Source organism: Sus scrofa, chromosome 13 (assembly GCF_054392235.1).
Source record: "Sus scrofa isolate SSC_HxYL_T2T_F1_AM1 chromosome 13, Sscrofa_HxYL_maternal_Yorkshire_Landrace_v2.0, whole genome shotgun sequence".
Lineage (NCBI taxonomy): Eukaryota > Metazoa > Chordata > Mammalia > Artiodactyla > Suidae > Sus > Sus scrofa.
Genome location: NC_139395.1, coordinates 96,783,756 through 96,803,782, shown reverse-complemented (window position 1 = coordinate 96,803,782; position 20,027 = coordinate 96,783,756). Strand labels below are relative to the sequence as shown.

General features: G+C 47.4%; 1 protein-coding gene across 8 annotated transcripts in view; it reads right to left on the bottom strand.

The window, feature by feature from the left end:
• The window catches only part of PXYLP1 (2-phosphoxylose phosphatase 1), a 94,679-nt gene that overhangs the window by 6,939 nt on the left and 67,713 nt on the right, over positions 1-20,027 (bottom strand). For 5 of the 8 annotated variants that reach the window (XM_084989868.1, XM_084989867.1, XM_021069541.2 and 2 more), the window contains 3 exons: positions 9,327-9,485; positions 8,432-8,558; positions 691-830 (listed from right to left, as the gene is read on the bottom strand). In XM_084989868.1, coding sequence (XP_084845994.1) covers positions 691-830; positions 8,432-8,558; positions 9,327-9,485 — 426 coding nt within the window. The remainder of the gene's footprint in view (positions 1-690; positions 831-8,431; positions 8,559-9,326; positions 9,486-20,027) is intronic. The other 3 variants (XM_084989871.1, XM_084989869.1, XM_084989872.1) reach the window with 1 other exon arrangement.

The window sequence follows — 20,027 nt, the reverse complement described above, 5'->3', positions numbered from 1 at the left end:
TGACCCCACAGTTAACTCACTAACCTATGCTGACAATGAATTGGCTGTACCACAGTATCAACAGGGCTGCAGAGGGAGACAGGCTTCTGTGAGCAACAGGCTCACCCAAGTCCACACTCAGTGGGGCTCTGCCATACTCGTGTCTCCCCAGAATCTTGCAGATTAAAACCTTTTGGCTGTTTTGTTTGAAGTATCTAAGAACCTGGGATTGGTTACATCAGTCATGGCCCATTCATAGTGGAACATGAAGCCATCAGAAAGGAAGTTATTGATGACTATTTATTGATGGGGAAAGAGTATCATATATTAAGTGAGAAAGTGGGTTACAAAATAGTGTTTAGGAAAATAGCACTATGAGTGTGTGTGTGTGTGTGTGCGTGCGCACGTGTGGACATAAATAGGAAGGAAGATAACTGATTTCTTTGGTGGGATTATGGATGCTTTAATTTTTTCTTCCTTTTGCTTGTCTTTCCTTCTTTCTCTTCCATGAACATATATTATTTCTTAATAGGGAAAAAAGCTTATTTTTAATTTTTAGAAATCAGATGTTTAATTAGAAGCCTTGGTAGGCCCATTGAGGCTGAAGATGCTGGTCAGGACTCACCCCTGTGGCCACGGCTCCTTGCTGCACACATCCGCCAAGTGAAGGAGCGGGGGGCAGAGGAAGCAGGGGCATGGCATTGCACGTACCTGTCTGCGTGAGCTCTCCCATCTCACACAGCGGGTGACTGGGGTAAAGAGGCAGTGAGTGCAAGGGGCTTTCGAGAGAGGCTCCAGATCCTTTGGCCATGTGACTAACGAAAGCCTCCAGTTTGGGGTGATACGGTTTCCTAAAGAGACGACACGGAGAATTAGTGGTCAGCGTGCTCCAAAGCCGTCCATAACAGTTTCAGCTTCAGCCAGTACGACCCCAAGTAAGTACAATCCAACTTCATGATTGCTCAACCACTGACCCCTACATGTGAAATCCCTACCATGCAGGGCTGGCCCGAGCCCCTGCCCTCTTCCCCAGCCCTTGCCGCTCCTGTCTTCTTCTCCAGGAGGCCACTGACCCCCTCCAGGCAGCCAAGCCTAGCTAGGCTAGGGGATCTCTCTGACCCCTGGCCCTGCACATGTGCCCTCCTGGGCTTTCCTGCCCCTCTCTCCTGCATCCCTGCATCTCTGGGCAGGTTCTGGCTCAGGCAGCTTTTGTCTGGATGGCATGGGTGCTCCCTGTCTGCCTGCTGGCTAACCTTGCCTTCTCCACGGCCAGGGAGATCTACATAAAAGGCAACCCCGACTGTCACTGCCTTTCCACAGTGCTACCTTCCCAAGGAGCCACACACAACTGGCAGTCTATTCTGGCCCCACCTCACTCGGAGGCCCAGGACTCCCTAACGCTGCACTCTGGCCACACGCAATATCCACCTCTGTGGTCCAGCACACCTGTTCTTTTGTGCTTCCAAGATGTTCCACATGCTGCCTCTTCCTCCTAGAAAACCCAGCCCAGCCTTCACAGGGATAACCCTTAATCTTTAACTGATGTGACCCCCTGGAAATCTCCTGAGAAGAAAGTAAACTGATTAAGATAACCCAGATCTCTATAACTCACTATACATTTTGCACATAGGTATTTCATTGCCTGTGTGGTGGTAATGAATAGTGAAAAAACAGGTTATTTATGTGATCTGACATTATTTGTATTTCTGCCATGAAGCACACATGGTGAATCGAGATTTATCCTTTTTGTCACTAATACACAATTTCCCTGAAAAATGAAATGACCTATGAATATATACGCATTTTCTCTGAATAATGAAATGACCTATCAATATACACACCTTTTCACTGAATAATGAAATGGCCTATAAATGTTTACACATTTTCCATCTGAATAGAGGTAGATAGATAGAGCAGTTCCCAACTAAACTAAATCAGCATGAAAAGAAGCAAAGATAAATTGTTTAATGGCAGACCCCTGCTGTCTGAAAGCCTAATTAACTGTGGCAATGCTTTTAGAATGGCTGCCAAAATAGATTTATTATCTTTCAAAATACATAAAGCTAAAAAAAATTCCATTAAAAATATGTTTTAAAATTAGAGAATGCTAATCCTGTCATGCAGTGGAGTCCAATAAATCACCCTGGATTGCTGTAGGACATTATGGCTTTCCATAAAAACAGAGGGGATGTTATTTTTCCTGAAGCTAAAATACATAAATATCTGCAAACTGGGAAATAAAATGTCCAGACTGATAATGAGGCTGCCAAAACAAATCCACATAAACAAAGGCTATCCATCAACGGGAGTCAAATGTTCTGCTCCAGGCCATTATTTCAGGTTGGTGATTTCTGAGGATCTGAGAAAGCTTTGCTGCCAATTTTAGAAATGAAATTTCACTACTGAGAATATTTGCTGTGATGTCCTAGGTTTTCAGGGCATCCGACTGCTTAAGGATGCATTACTATCTAACTGTATTCATGGGAACTTGTTTTTGATATGGAAAGATGAAGATTTATCTTCTATCTCTTCACTTATGGTAGAGATCACAAATGACTGGGTCTTTTGTACAGGAAGAAGATCAGGTAACCTGACTCAGGGAGCCTCTCTTGGATCTGAATGACCAGGTCCTGCCGCTATCTCTGGAGCTGAGAGGGCACCTACCTAGCATGTGGCAGAGACCCCCAAAACACATGTGAATGAATCCCACTGTGAAGTACCCCATCCTTAGATGCTCCATGTAAAGTTCATGCCTTCTATAGTTTGCAGTAATGAATATGGCAAGTTCCAACTGTGTTTATTAAAAGAGTCAGATTTTGATGTAAATATTAAAAATAAAGGCCAGGTGGAGTTCCGGTTGTGGGTTACCACTAACAAACCCGACTAAGTATCCATGAAGATGCGGATTCAATCCCTGGCCTCGCTCAGTGGGTTAAGGATCGGTCATTGCCATGAGCTGTGGTACAGTTCACAGACAGGCTTGGAGCCCACGTGGCTGTGGCTGTGGCGTAGGCCAGCAGCTGCAGCTCTGACTAGACCCCTAGCCCAGGAACTTCCAAATGCTGCACGTCTGGCCCTAAAAAGCAAAATAAGTAAAGGCCAAGAGTTCCTGCTGTGGCACAATGGGATTGCTGGTGTCTCTGCAGAACCAGGACACAGGTTCGATCCCTGGCCCAGCACAGTGGGTTAAAAGGATGCAGTGTTGCTACTGCTGCAGTGTAGGTTGCAACTGTGGCTCAGATTCAGTCTCTGGCCTGAGAACTTCATGTGCTGCGGGGTGGCCAATAAATAAATAAATAAATGCCACCGAGAGTGAAACTATTACTTGTGAACCTCTTTGACCAAACTTTAGTCTCCTCTGAACCCTCTTCGGAACAAGGCCTTAACCTTTGGACTTTCATGGTCTTTGTTTTTTTTCGCGTCTTTTTTTTTTTTTTTTGTCCTCTTAGGGCTGCACCGGTGGCATATGGAGATTCCCAGGCTAGGGGTCTAATCCGAGCTACAGCTGCCAGCCTACGCCACAGCCATAGCAACGCCAGGTCCTTAACCCACTGAGCGAGGCCAGGGTTCGAACCTGCAACCTCATGGTTCCTAGTTGATTCGTTTCCACTGTGCCACTAGGGGAAATCCTGGACTTTCATGGTCTTTGGATTTATGTATATCTTTGCATATCCCAGTTTTAGCAAAAATCCTGCTAAGTCAGTTTAACCAGACTCTCCCACTCTTGATATTTGACCAGATCCCTGAACTTCCCACCCCCATGGTATCTGATCACCCTAGTCTGCCTTCAGCAAGATGCCTGTGGAGTCAGTTTAGCCAGAACCCCTCACCCCTGATATCTCCTCTGAGTAATTCTCCATCCATTGACCACCCCCCCACACCCTGCTCCTTGGCTGTAAGGCCCCATTTGTTCATTCTGCATTTGGAATTGAGCCCAATTCTACCCCTACTGTTTTTACTGCTTTGTCTACTGTCTGGCTCTGGTTTTTCTTCAACAGTTATACACTAAAATCTATTCTTCTCTTCTTGGGAACTTGGTTAGATCCCATTTCTGAGGTCCTGGTTCAGGGGGCCATGTGACTAAGTATTCACTAATGGAATGGAAGGATGTTAGGCTTTCAGATCATGGACATGCCCCCTCCACACTCTCTTCCTTCCCTCTGGCCACTGCTCAGGCACAGCTGCAACCAAGGTTCAGTCACATAGACATCCCTAGGGCATGGTGGAAACAACCTGGAAAGAACCCGGGACCCTGAATGACCAGGTGGAACCAAGTCATACAACCTGGAACACTCATTCAGACCTTCATGCAAGGAAGAGATAAACCTCTGTAATCCAAGGCAATGCATCCTTGGCTCTCTTTATTATAACAGCATGCAGCCTGGCCTTACCCTAACTAACACAGAAATGATTATGAGTTTTCTTCAGGAAAAACCCATGTATTCGCCTTGGAATTCTACTTTCATTTTGGAAATTGAAAGAACCAGCAGTGCTACTACCTTAGGCCTTCAAACAATTCACTGCAGAGCTCTTATTTACATTTCTATATGCATTTTATTTACATTTTTTATACCCATTTATGCCACAAAGTTTGGGACAGAAGGCTAATCTACACGCCTATAAGAAAACATTGTGCTTTGGTCACAATCAAAGCAACTACTGAATTCTGCACAGAACACTGAAACAAGCCGAGAAGAGGTATAAGACTAGTGACCCTGGGAATTCCTGTCTTGGAGCAGCGGAAACAAATCTGACTAGGAACCATGAGGTTGTGGGTTCAATCCCTGGCCTTGCCCAGTGGGTTGGGGATCTGGCATTGCTGTGAGCTGTGGTGTAGGTCACAGATGAGGCTCCGATCTGATGTGGCTGTGGCTGTGGCTATGGTGTAGGCCGGCAGCTGTAGCTCCAATTAGTCCCCTAGACTGGGAGCCTTCAAATGCCACCGGTGCGGCCCTAAAAAAATAGCAAAAGACTAGTGACACTTTTATCAGAAAAAAGTTTAAAAACTTTATGTGACTGGACACTGGAATAAGTTTTTACCATTTACGTTAATTCAAGAATGTATTATATTTTTATAAACAAAAAAGATAATATACTTTCTTTAGTCTTTAGGTTCCTAGTTTTTTTTTTTTTGCTCTATTTGACGTGATTACCCGCCTTCCTTCCCCTTCCTGAAACCCTCCTGCCTTCTTCCTCTTTGCAAATTCACCATCTCCTCCTGGGCCCCTCCTTTCTCTCTGGGCTATAACTGGTTGCGGCTCTCATAGGACTGTTTCTGGCCCTTCCCTCGCTCCACAGGCTATGTGTGTGTGTTACTATGCAAGCCTCAGCTTCACCTGCCATCTACATACATGCTGAACTGTCAAATCAACCTCTGTCTCGCAGCAAGACCATGTTCCTGAGCCCCACAGCTACACAGAGGCAGCTTCCCCTACAAAGACGTTGAGAGTCATGGAAGGCGTCCCTGTGAAGGGAAACAGCAGGGCGTCTGGCTGTACTGATTCTGCTTCTTGCAAATCCCCACCCTTGCTGGCCCAGACAGGCTCCTTCACAAGGCAGGCAGGAGTCATGGGCACACTTCAGGACATACAGCCTTCAAAGAGGCCACAATTTATGAAGCCTCGTGAGGCTGAACTGGCACCTGGGAAGGCAGCAGGCATAGCTGGTGACCCAAATCCCACAGTCACAGGAGATTCAGAGGCCCAAAGTGGGTCCCCTTTGCTGGGAGTCCTGTTCACTCTTACCCAGAAATGTGTGCTTATAGTGACAAGTCAACTTCGATTGTTTTTAAAGCTGGAATTCATTAAATGCCATTAATTAATTAAACATGCATACCCCACCCATTTTCTATAAAGGCCTGAAAGTAGCTTCTAAAAATACAGAACGCTGAATAACACAGAACTAGGCCAAAAGATCAAGGCGAAGGGAAATGAGGACAGAGGTGGCCAGATCAGCTGGTCCCCAGGACATTCGCCCCTCAAGTGGGAGTTCCAGAAACAGGGCCCTGCCATTGCTGGGGCAGAACAGCGGCCCTGGGAGCTGGCCTGGCTTTATGACCACAACTGAGAGAGGAAGAGTCTGGGCCTGGAAGACTCCAGGCTGTGGTGATAAATAAAACACCACTTATCAAGTTTTCAGTGGAGATCAGGCTCAGAGCTTTACCCCATCACCTTAGTTGGATTTCAGAGGGATATTTTAGGGAAGTATTACTATCCCCTGCTCCAGAACAAAACACTGAGGCTCAGAGAGGTGAAGGGATTTGCCTTCCATCAAATAGGTGACCACGGCTTTAGAGGATTTCACCGCTGAGGTTCAAATCTACTACAATAGATACACGAAGCAATGATGACCTGTGATTCTCACTGAGGTCCTGAGTTCATTCTGCAATGGACCCAGTCCAACAACGATTACATGTGGGCTCGGGCTGGGCACAGTGATACAGGAAGGAGTGAGACTCGGTGCCCTGAGAGCTGGTGGTGAGTGGAGGGAAGAGAGAACGATGCCGGGCAGACAAGCTGCAGAGTACCCCAGGGATGGCTGTGAGCTGCCCAGTGGCCCCACCCCATGGGTCCCGTCCCTGGGAACAACTAAGTGGCCTCCAGAGGCCTCCTGGTGCCCAGGTGCCTGCCAGCAACCACTGACTGGTCTAGGGACAGACCCATTCTCACACCTGGGAATCTGAAGTCCAACAAGAGAAAGGGGGGCAGAAGCTGTGAGCTGCCTGGGCTGAAGCATGGTACCACCCACAGAGTTCTGAGGCTGCCCTATGTCCGGCCAGCTCAGAGGCCTAGTAGTCCAGCCAGGTCACTGTTCAAAGGGCAGATATCCAGTGAGCAATGGCAGGGCTGTGCCAGTTGTTAACACGCTAATGCTCTGCTGTGCCCGGTGGAGCAAAGCCACTTCCCTGAGCTGCCCTCCCTTCATCCCACCCTGTGCTCTCCCGCCACTCTGGATGCTCTAGCCCAGAAACTAAAGGCTGCAAGCACACCACCAGCACAGCACCTTTCCCCTAGTCCTAAAGCCAGCTGAGGTCTGGTCATTAAATATTTTGTCCTGGGATCCTTCCCATATACCCTGCTTTTCGGGTTGAGTGAGGTGGTGGCAGTGCCAAATATAAGCAGAGGATCCCTCCTAACACACAGGGAGTTTCCTAGGAGGGGTTCTATCTCAGGAGGCCTGGAGGGATCTAGAGGAGGGGGCCAGCAAGCCAAACGGCAGGTGCAAAGGCCTAAAGGGGGAAGGGCTGGCAGGCAGTGGTTGGCAGGGGCAGAGGGTTCCAGCAGAAAGGCTGGTAGAGAGGGCTGGAGATGAGGAAGAGAGCCAGCGTCTGTGCAGGTTGGACTCGACCTAGGGTGTTTTCCAGCCCTTGGAACAAGAGGACATGCATCCATGATTGCTGAACATAGAAAAATAAGGCTGTCAACTTCGTGACCTCCAGCAGGAAATGAAAGGCTAGAGTCACACGGTATTTCATGATGTTTTTACATAAAATGATTCACTTCATCTTCCCCAGGATATTAGACAATAAGAAGGCTGAGATGCAAAAGATGAACCTGGAACTCCTGGGTCCACACCACAGCCCACTGTAAACTGACAGCCAGACTGCAGGGAGGCAATGCATAGTTCCAGCAGGCTGGCACCACCTGGGGCAAGGTGGCACTCAAGGCACCCCATCAAAATAATGTCTTCCCCACCGAGCACTTCCCCCCGTTTCCTCTCCTCATTAGTAAATGCTACTTGGGGTGTTACGTGCCTCCAAACCATTTGCTGAGGCCTGGCCCATCACTTTATTGCTAACTGTGCCTCTCATTTTATAAAGAGCCTTGCCATTTCCACATGCACACTTTCTTTTCTCTTTCCAAGTATTTTTCATCCAAAGGCCTCTCAACTGAGAACAGGCTGTCTCTACTCCCATGAAGAATGAAAAGGCAGAAGGAATGTCTTCCATGTGTGTGGCTTTGCAACTGGTAACGTGCATCCTCCTCTCATCCCACCTACTCCTCACCCCAACCCCACACGGTCAGCATCGTCACCCCCATTTTACAGACAGAAGACTGAGGCTTAGTGAGACTAAGGGTCTTAGCTGCTACTCTAAACGGAATGGCCAAGGGGTCCCAGGACTCCTAACCCAGTGCTCACTGCACCATGTCCCAGATGTTTCTCACCCTGAAGAACAGCTGGGTGGGAGCCTGCAGACAACAGACTGGCCTGGGCTCAAATCCCAGTTTATCTGCTGTGTGGCCTTAAAAAAGGTGTCCTCACCTCTCTGGGCTTCTGTCCTCTCAAGTGTGAAATGGGATTAACCTGCAGGATGGTTCTGAAGATCATATTCCTGGCCAACAGCCCTCACTGTCAAGTGCAGGCCATTCCCCATCCTGTAATTCTCCAGTCAGCCTTTTGATTCAGGGACAACAGATTCTTGAAAATGACTTTTAGGAAAAGTGCAATTTACCTGTTAGCCACCAGAGTGCAGTCAATTTCTGGGCGCTTGGTTTTGGGAATGACATACAGTGGGTACCTGTCTCCGTGTCGGATAAACACGTGCACGGAGACCAGCTTAAAATGATGCGGAGCGTGACCTGCAGGAGAGAAGCACATGGTCAGGATTACCCGGGAAGGGTCCAGCCCTTTTACCTTGCAGAGGCAGGAAGGGGTGACCATGGTGGAAGGGTTCCATTCTGGGTGGGGGGCCTCTGATGAGCCTCATAAGGCAGGGCAGAGGAATGCGAGAGGGCTGGCTGTGTCCCAGACCTCTGGAAGTCACTGGGAGGCTCTGGAAGTGTGGCTGGGGGTGGAGGCCAGTGAAATGTGGAGAAGACTATTCATGGAGCCTCGAACACTTCCACAGACTAGGGGGAGGCCCACAGAAATACTGGCAACAGTGACTTCTGCCATATGCAACATCATTCTTTTATATACTTTCCAAAAAGCAAATCTCAACATGGAAATCATTTTCCTAAATTTTTACTGCAAGACACCAGGGGGCATGCTGTGGAGGTCCTAGGCCCTGAGAGAGCCTGCCCGGGAAAGGGATTGGCCAAGGTGACACCCTAGAGCCCGATGATGCCATCTTTCCATCCTGCTGTCTCATTAGAGAATCAGGATGATGGCAAACATTTGTGGAGGGCTTATCGCGAGCCTCATGATACTCAAGGCGGTTACTCAATCCTCCCAGCAGCCCTGTGAGGAGGTACTGCTAGTTACTCCCACTTTACAAGAGAGGAAACTGACCTGGGAACTCATTCAAGGGCACAGCCTGTGCAAGTGCAGGATTTGGGCCCTGGCCTTCTAGCTCCTTAGATGCTTCGGGAAGATGGTACCCAGTTGGGCAGCGCAGCCAGGCCTACCTTCCATGCTGCGCTCGGCCACACTTGGAATGTTGCAGTACAGAAGAGCTTCGTAAACAGGGTCCATCACAGGGGGCTCCGTCACCGGGTCGGGCATGATTCTCTTTCGACTCTTGCCATTCACTCCATTCTTAGCTACCGACACCGGGATCAGGTGGACTGCGGGGAAAGCAAAGCAGGTCACGACATGCATGGTCTGGGGAAGGCGCAGTTTGGCTGGAGGGGCCCAGAGGGCAGCTGGATTTTCACCATGAGCAACTATCTTCTCTCTCTGAATTAGGCTGGACTTCAGAGTTGCAACAAGTCTGCTTCCCATTCAAGAAGTGTTTCTTGAGCCCCCTCCAGGCCCTGCCTCTTTCACAATGCCATTACCCTCTTGTCATCAATAATTATCTATGCAACACCAGATGGGTCACGCAGGGAAAGGGGGCCTCGCCCATGTGGTAAAGGAAGAATTTACACACTAACTTTATGCACCCTGATTACTTCATCATGAACACCCTTTGAATTCCAGAAAATACTAAGGCAGAAAGTTATCACCTATTGAGCCTACAAAGTGCTAGACACGTATGACGTAGCTCACTTAATGACACCTGTTTTGCATTCTGTGGCCCCTTGAGCCCAGTCACAGGCATCTGCTCATTAATCCTTAAGAGACCATTTTAGACACAAGAGACACAGACCCAAGGGGAGGCTGTGGCAGCTGCCCATGGTGTACACAGTGGATGGAAAGTCACCTCAAGCTCACATCTCTGCCTCCAGGCCAGGTTCTCCCCCACCACCTGCCGGATGTCATGCCTGGGCCCTGAAGTCTGTTACGCTTGTCCATCTAGCACCCCTCTATCTGTTGGTGAACAACTCCCCTCCCCCTTCATGTGGTTTGGCTGAATTGTCAATCACGATGTCTTGCCCCTTTGAGAGAGAAGAAAGGTTTCTTTTCTCCTGGACGCTGATCTCTAAGAATGAAAACCTGGGGCTAGGAGTTCTGTGGCACGGCATGTCAAAGATTTAGCATTGTTGCTACGGCAGCTTGGGTCACTGCTGTGGTGTGTGTTCGATCTCTGGCCTGGGAATTTCCACACGCCACAGGTGCAACTAAAACAAAAAATTTTTAATCGAAAAAAAAAAAAAGGAATTTCCACTGTGGTGCAACTGGATCGGCAGTATCTCTGGAGCACTGGAATGCAGGTTCGATCCCCAGCCTGGCACAGTGTGTTAAAGATCTGGCCTTGTCAGAGCTGCTGTGTAGGTTACAACTGTGGCTTGGATCTGATCCCTCGCCTGGGAACTCCATATATTGCAGGATGGCCAAAAAATAAAAATAAAAATCTTCTTAATTTAAAAAAAAAGAAAGAAAAGAAAAAAGAAAACCCTGGGCTGCTCCAGCCATCTGTCCCTCCGTGAACAAACAGCCTCTGTCTACATGGAAGAAAATGAAGATAAGGAGACAAGCCAGATCAACAAATGAGGAGAGGAAAGAGGAAGGAAGATCTGAGGCCATCCATCCTCTGAGCCCCTGGGTTCAGGTGTGGTCCAGGTGTCCCTTAGGTGTCCCAGTTCTTACTTAAAACTAGTTTGAGTTGGGTTTCTGTTACTTTCAGTCAAGTAAGTCCTGATTCAGACACTTTATCAATTATTTATAAGCAGATGTCAGTCCATCCTCTGGGTCAGTCTTTCCAAGTATTCCCAATCCAGAATGCCCCACATAATAACAGTTGTATTTTTAGCACCTGCCAACTTAGGAAATACACAAAAATAGGTGTGTCCTTGAATCATTTAACTTCTAAAGGACTTATTAATCATTATATAGTATATATGCATACATTTGAACAATAGTTAAAATGGGGCCCAAACCCTAGTCTAAATCCATTTAAATTCCCTAACTTCTTCGACAAATTCTTCTTTTTTTTTTTTTTTTTTTGTTTTGTTTTTTTGTCTTTTGAGGGCCACACCCTTGGCACATGGAGGTTCCCAGGCTAGGGGTCTAATCACAGCTGTAGCCGCCAGCCTACACCAGAGCCACAGTAACGCCAGATTCAAGCTGTGTCTGTGACCTACACCACAGCTCATGGCAACGCCAGATCCTTAACCCACTAAGCAAGGGCAGGGATCAAACCCGCAACCTCATGGTTCCCAGCTGGATTCATTTTCGCTGCACCATGACGGGAACTCCGACAAATTCTTCTAAATAAATGTTTAAAACTTCCTTTGGCAAACAGATGTTATAAACAAAGGTAAAAGACAAGCAATCCACTGAGAGGAAAATATTTGCAACATATATATAACAAATTATTAATATCCAAAGTGCAGAGATGTCCTATAATTGAAAAATCAATAAAAGGATACAAGTAGGCTAATTATAGGGAAATGAATACCAGGGGCATTTATAACTTATGAAAAATGTTCAGCACTATACATACTTAAAGAAATACAAAATAAAACAAAAAAATATGATTTCCTATCTACCCCACCAGACTAGAAACTCATGCTTAATAATATCAGTACTGGCCAAGGTGTGAAACCCACACTCCCATATACTGCAGGTAATAGTGAAAACTGGAGGGACTTTTCAGAAGGAATATATGGCAGTCAGAACCAAAATGTTACCTGTGCTTTATCCATGATCTCATTTTTCTACCTCTTGGAATCTATTTGACAAAATATCAATTCCCATCACAACATCCCATGGCCAAAGAGATTCACTGCAGTGCTGTTAATAATAACAAAAAGGGGGAAATGACCCAAATATCTTTCATCAGCTGCACAAAATGTTGCATCCACAGTGTGGAATATTCTGCCACAGTTAAAAAGAATGGACATTTAGGTTGCTTCCATGTCTTGGCTATTGCAGAGAGTGCTGCAATGAACATTGGGATACATGTATCTTTTTGAGTCATGGGTTTCTCTGGATAGATGCCCAAGAGTGGGATTGCTGGATCAAATGCTAATTCTATTTTTAGTTTTCTGTGGTATCTTCATACTGTTTTCCACAGTGGTTGCACCAATTTACATTCCCACCAACAGTGCAATAGGGTTCCCCTTTCTCCACACCCTCTCCAGCATTTATTGTTTGTAGACTTTTTGATGATGGCCATTGTGGCTGGCATAGGTGGCACCTCATAGTAATTTTGATTTGCATTCCTCTACTTATTAGTGACATCAAACATCTTTTCATGTGTTTCTTGGCCATCTGTATGTCTTCTTTGGAGAATTGTCTGTTTAGCTCTTCTGCCCATTTTTTGATAGGATTGTTTGTGTTTATATATTTTGGAGATTAATCCTTTGTCAGTTACTTCATTCACAAATATTTTCTCCCATTCTGTGGGTTGTCTTTTCATTTCGTTTAGGGTTTTCTTTGCTGTGCAAAAACTTTTAAATTTAATTAGGTCCCATTTGTTTATTTTTGTTTTTATTGTCATTACTCTAGGTGGATCTGAAAAAATATTGCTGTGGTTTATGTCAGAGAGTGCTCAGCCTATGTTTTCCTCTGACTTTTAGAGTATCCGGTCTTGTATTTAGGTCTTTAATCCATTTTGAATTTATTTTTGTGTGTGGTATTAGGGAGTGTTCTAATTTCATTTTTTACATGTAATTGTCCAGTTTTCCCAGCACCACTTATTGAAGGGACTGTCTTTTCCCCATTGTATATTCCTGCCTCCTTTGTCATAGATTAGTTGACTGTAGGTGCATGGGTTTATGTCCATCAACAGGAGTGGATAAAGAAGATGTGGTACATATACACAATGGAATATTACTCAGCCATAAAAAGGAATGAAATAGTAGCATTTGCAGCAACATGAACGGACCTGAAATTATCATGTTAAGGGAAGTTAGTCAGACAGTGAGACACAAACATCATATGCTATCACTTACATGTGGAATCTAAAAAAAGGAAACAATGAACTTTGCAGAACAGAAACTGACTCACAGACTTTGAAAAACCTATGGTTACCAAAGGAGAAAGGTTGTGGGGGGAGGGATGAGCTAGGGGTTTGGGATGGAAATGTTGTAAAGTTGGGTTGTGATGATGGTTGTATAACTATAAAAATAATAAAATTCACTGAGAAAAAAAGAAAAGAATCAAAGACAAATGAAGTGAATAAACCAAGTCACTGAATATTTATATAATCCTCCTTGTGGAAAGAAAAAAATAAATCATAAATATACGACTATATATAAGCTTTTGTTAATTATGTAAGTGAGCAGAAAAATGTCTTCAAGGACACCCACAACAATGCAGCAGTGGTTTCCTCCGGGGAATGGGTGAAATGGGATGTGAAGAAGAATTTTCACTTTTTTTTCTCTAACTGCCCATATTGTTTTATAAACCCATGCATATATATAGTAAGCACATATTACATATATTCTATATGTATAGAAATGTCTATATCTTTCTATACTGTCTACATACTTTTTTTTCCAACAAGCATATTTTCATTCACTACTTCTCTCTCTCTTTTTTTTTTTTTAGGGCTTCACTCGAGGCATATGGAGGTTCCCAGGCTAGGGGTCCAATCGGAGCTATAGCTGCTGGCCTACACCACAGCCACAGCAACACCAGGTCTGAGCCACATCTGCAACCTACACCACAGCTCAGGGCAATGCCAGATCCTTAACCCACTGAGCAAGGCCAGGGATCGAACCCACAACCTCATGGTTCCTAGTTGGATTCATTTCTGCTGCGCCACGATGGGAACTCCACCTTTCATTACTTCTGATAAAACAATAACCCCAGAGCTACAGAACTGGCCCTTCACTAACTCAAATTAACCCTTTGGTTGGTCCTAGAGCCACTTTCTTCCCAGCATCTGGAAGAGTCCAGAGCAGCTACCACATAGGTGTCCAGATATCATTTATCCCAGGGGGTGGGGGTAGGGATTTGTGCCAGAGAAAGAGAATGATGAAAGTAGAGCTCCTAAGGCATTATGTTAATGAGCCAGCCCTTCCAACTGTGTGGCACCTCTCAATTCATGACTCTGGTCTTTCTGGAAGTAGTACCAGGTCCTGACCCCTTGACCATGCCTATGGGCACACTCCCTTTGAGTCTGGGCCAGGAAAAGGTGAAGCAATGGAAACATGATAATATGAGTGACAGAGGGACAGAGGGGTACCCGTCCCTGGGCAGAGTCCCCACAGCTTGCTGCTTTATCTGAGAGCACTCAGGGTAAGGCTTGTTGGGGTTGCTACCTGGGAACTGCTGCAAGCTGAAGGTTTATGTCCCCTCAGATTCACATGTTGAAATCCTGTCAATGTGATGGTATTTGGAGGTGGGGGTCTTTGGGTCAAGAGGGTGGAGCCCCCATTAATGGGATTAGTGCCCTTGTAAAATAGACTCCAAAGAGTTCCCCTAGCCCTTTTCTGCCACATGAGGCTATAGCAACAAGATGCCTTCCAGGAAGGGAGCTCTCACTAGATACTAAATCTGCCAATGCTCTGATCTTTGACTTCCCAGTCTCAAGAACCATGAAAAATAAACCTCTGTTGTTTATAAGCCAAACAGTCTATGGCATTTTTATGAAGCAGCCCAATGGACTAAGACAGGATCCACCCACAACTCAAGGAAGCAATGGTTTGAAAGCCACAGGTAGAGAGACCTTCCATCTAGAAAGATTTTATCTACTGCTTCCTCCGGCATCTGGGGCCTGTCTGCCTCACCCACTAGCTGTGGAGATTACCTTGCCCTGTTTCGTACCTTCCTAAGTCACCAGGACACAGGGTCAGTCCAAGTGGGGCCCTTCAACAGGCCCTCCAGGTACTAAACAATCAGGGGAAGTTCGGGTGATGCATAGACACCATGGGTGAGACGTCTCCCCAGCTCCATCTCCCTGCTTTCCCTCCCCTAAATCAGTTCTCTTTATCCTGAACTGCTCAGAGCCCCCCCCACTCCCACAGGATGTTTCCCTCCCCTTGCTTGTGACTCTACTCTTACCCCAACCTCTGTTTCCCAGATCTGACCGATTCCATAACTGATCCTAGGGGCCACCTCCTCCAGGAGGCCCACCTTGAATCCCCAAGTAGTTTGGATATCCCTCTTTTATGAGCCCAGCTGGTTCTTACTGCCCTCCTGGCTCACACTACACTACATGTAAGCAGGGGTGTCCATAGTTTGTAAACCTGCCTCCCTGATGGTCCAGAGGTCCAGAACCATGTCTCTTCTAACTTTATAGTCCCCCGCCAACCAGCACAGTGCAGGTCCTCCATAGATGCTTACTGAACTGAGGACCTGCTCTGGAGTTCCTCTCGTAGCGCAGCAGTTAACAAATCTGACTACGAACTATGAGGTTGCGGGTTCGATGCCAGGCCTCACTCAGTGGGTTGGGGATCTGGCGTTGCCGTGAGCTGTGGTGTAAGTCGCAGATGCAGCTTGGATCCTGAGTTGTTGTGGCTGTGGCGTAGGCCGGCAGCTATAGCTTGGATTAGACCCCTAGCCTGGGAACCTCCATATGCTGCTGGTACGGCCCTAGAAAAGACACACACACACACACACACACACAGACCTGCTTAAATGCGTCCTTGAATCCTCGTGTGGGAGAACTGAGGGAGGGGGGTTACTGTGGTACTTCAAGGCCTCTTCAAGGAGACAGAACTCAAAGCCTCTGGCCAAGACAAGGATTACCAGACACTTATCATCACCACACCCGTCTCATTGTAATGCCCCCTCCCCCATCTTGAGCAACCTGACCTACTCCTTCCTGCCCCTACAAGGAAAGGTATGTGGTCCACTCCTCACCCCACCCCCCAGGCAAACCCCAACCAACTGGCAAGTGTATCATAACACCCCTCTTTCCCCAACCAATCAGCAGGTCAGCAGATGCATCATAAGACCTCTCCTCTCCCTGGGTTATAAAAACAGAGGTGAGCACATGCCCAGGAGTAAGGGCAGCTCTCGCTGACAATCAGGAAATCTCCCACTGTGCTAGCAGCATCTCTTATCTTACTCTTTCTCTTCACCGGGTAATGCTGGAAATTTTTCTTTTTTCTTTCTTTCTTTCTTTTTTTTTTTTTTGTCTTTTTAGGTCTGCACCCAGGGCATATAGAGGTTCCCAGGCTATGGCCTGAATCAGATCTGCAGCTGCCAGCCTACGTCACAGCCACAGCAACGCAGGATCTGAGCCATGTCTGTGATGTACATCACAGCTCACAGCAACGCCAGATCCGTAACCTACTGAGTGAGGCCAAGGATTGAACCCGCATCCTCATGGATGCTAGTTGGGTTCGTTAACTGCTGAGCCACAATGGGAGCTCCTGGAAAATTCTTTTTCTGACCCACCTGCATGGCCCATGACAGTTACCTGACCAGCTAGGGATGGGGATTGACCAAGCAGGTTTCCTTGAGACACCCAAGCAGAGACTGAGAGGCTAAAATGAGCCTAGCTACATGGGGAAGAGGAGCAGAAGGCAAGGGAGAACAGCAGACAAGAGGCAGCAGGTGGCCCTAGGTACCTTTGAAGCCTGGCCCCGTTGGCCCCCAGGGCTTCCTGGCATGAAAGGATCCTGGGAGAGGTGGGCTGCAAAAGATCCTGATGGAGCAGACCTGGGCTGGAGGCACCCCTGCCCTGGCTGCTGCCTGACTCGCCACATTTGCCGTCCCAGGCGGGCTTGCCTTTTCATCGCAAAGGGGACTGAGGGGCAGACTCAGGGGCTGGGGAGCAGATTTGATATTTGGGGCTGCAGGACACTGCTTCCCTGGCAGGCCAACCCAGCTGTTCTGCCCTGGAACAATTAAGAACTCTGGTGGTCCCAAGCAGAGGACAGCAGCTCAGATGTCATCAGGCAAGAAAGTGGGGCCCTGGGGACATCAGAATGGACATTGGGCAGGCAAATAGATGGAAGGATAATGAGTTTCATTATGTAGGTGTAAAAAACCCCATGAACCTAGATGAGTGACCTGAGGCCACTGTACCACTATGGCCAACATGAGTTTTAGAACAGGAGACAGCTTGTATTGATAATTAGCTCAGCACCAACAGGCAGGAAATTCCCTTGTGGTGTGATTTTGTAACCAAGCAGGACCCTATGGAGGTCTGCCCAGGGGCAGGCCCTTCCCGCATTTCTTCTGCTGTAGCTCCTATCTGAGGTACCGAGAAAATGGCATAATTGTATCTGATGTGCATTTCCTGAGTTGCTTTACAAATGTGAACCGCTTCCCCCCCACCCCCCGGCCCAAATGGAAGATGTTAACTACTTCATGATCATGGGCACAAAGCCCCAGTCCTCCTGGAGCCTAAAGATTGATCATGCTCACCCCTGTGACACCACTGCCCTGTTACCTCACCATCAGCCAATCAGAGAATTGTGCACAAGCTGATCACTTACCCTGCCACCCCCTCACCCCTTCACCTGGCTTTCAGAAATGCTTTCGAATTTTAGTTCCTGGAGTTCAGGCTTTTTTAGGGGGCATGAGCCACCCGTCTCCTTGCACAGCCTGCAATAAACCTTTCTCAGCTCCAAACTCCGATGTTTCCATTTGTTTGGCCTCCCTGTGCATCAGGCACATGAACTTGCACTAACTACTTCCCAGCAGAAGATAAGACTTCATCAGCCACCTGTGGATATGGGTCTTTCCCATCTATGTCTGCTTTACCTGCTCATCTTACCTATAATCATTTTCATCCCGTCCTCACATCCATAAGCTTCTTGTAGAAGGATACCCATGAGGTCCCTGTGTCAAAGGAGGGCAGAGAACAGGGCCTCTAAAGCAGGTACTTGGGCCCCACAATCATAATAGCAACCAGGAAACTTTTCAGAATCACCAGTAAAACAATCAGGTGCTTTCCACTTGGGCCCCTCCCCTGTCTCACTGCCACCCTTTCCAATGCACAGAGAATGGATCCATATGCCTCATTGGCAAACATTCCTGCAGCTATGACTAAGATTCAAGCCAAGCTGACCCACACTGCTTTTTCAGCCTTGGACCTCATCCTAGGAAGGGTAATCATCAGCCAGGCAATGGACCTCGGGCAGAGGCAGGTCAAGAGCCTTGACCTGAGGTCCGGCAGCCTATAAGCCTCGGCCTGCTAACCTGCCAGACCTGGTATTTATGCATCTCCCAAACAGCCATCCAACCTTTACTGAGTACATGCTGGGACTTCTTCAGAGAATAAGAAACTAAGATTGAGAATTAGGTTAATATTGCCTTCCGTGGAGTTCTCATCGTGGTGCAGCGGAAACAAATCCAATTAGGAACCATGAGGTTGCGGGTTCGATCCCTGGCCTTGCTCAGTGGGTTAAGAATCTGGCGTTGCTACGAGCTGTGGTGTAGGTTGCAGACGCGGCTCGGATCTGGTGTTGCAGTGGCTGTGGCATAGGCCGGCAGCTGTAGCTCCGATTAGACCCCTAGCCTGGGAACCTCCATATGCCGCAGGTGCGGCCCTAAAAGGACAAAAAAGACCCCCCCCAAAAAAAAGCCTTCCATATCAGTAAATAAAGGATGTCACAGTCATTCGCAATTGTAGCCATCTCCCAGGGTGAGCCCTCAGTATGTGAAAACACAGGATACTGTCCCCAAATAGCTGAAGTGTGTATCAAAGGAATCATTTCAGTGAATCTTGTTGCCTCTTCCCATACATTAAAAAGCGCTCAATTCCTTGAGATGTCTGGTTTTCTTTTATTAACAGTAATCTTTTGTTCTGACTACCTGTCCTTAGTTGCAAAATCCTAGCTCCCCCTCTTGCCTCCTGGGAGCAGTTTTCTCAGGGTTACTTGAGATGCTGCCTCCCAGGCTAAAGTTCTCAATTTTGTCCACCAAATAAAACATAACTCTCAGCTTTTAGGTTGCACGTGTTTTTTAGTTGACAAGGTCTCTGCCCTTCTGCTGGAGCTTACAATCCAGTTGAGGAGGGTGGTCATAAGATATTTCAGTTTATTCTATTGATGGTCCCCACAGAAGAGAGGAGAGGAGAATAAGAAAGAGCCCAGGGTCCAGGACAGATCAGGACTTATCAGCAGAGGCTCCTAGGCCACAAATTTCTTGCTGTCTCCTTGGGTCTCGGGCCCCCTTGGTTGCTTCCATAGGCTCAGTGATGCACAGGCTCAGTGGGTCGTGTTAGAGCCAGGTGTGTGCAGCCAGGTCATTACCTGGGAGTTCCTCCCATTCAGGGCACCAAGCCCACAGCCATAGTCTCGAGCTCTTCATCCCATATTAGGATCTACCTGCTTCCTGGCCTTCTTGCTCCAGCTCTAGGCTTAAGAACCTCTGTATGCAGCCCTTTACAGGTGATTTTGACAGAGCATGGTGAGCCCACCCCCGGGTGAGAGCGCCACCCCTCTTTTCCTTCTTTGTGGCAGCTTCTCTCCCATGCCAACCCCATGGTGCGGTGGGGGTTGTCACACCACTCCTCTAGGACCGTGTCCCTGCCATGCTGACAGCCCCAGAGATGGGACCTGGCACTAGTCAACTGTGCCAATAACGGCCTTTCCAGGAAGAAGCTTCCCCAGGTGGAAGAGTCAGTTTTACAGGGAGTCAGGTGACTTCCAAATCTCTGCCTCCTGCCATCCCTGCCCTATAGTTGTTTGGTTATCCTGCTGCTGTTTAGTTGTCAGCTCTTCCTCTGATTACACAGACTCTGGAAGATTGAAGTCAGGTGTCAGGTATTCACAGGCGTCCCATTGCAGGTGAGCACGACAAGGCTAAAGTGTCGGCTGAACTCAACTGCTCTGAGCTCAGCTGCCCCAAGTCTCACCACTGACTGTGCCAGCAAA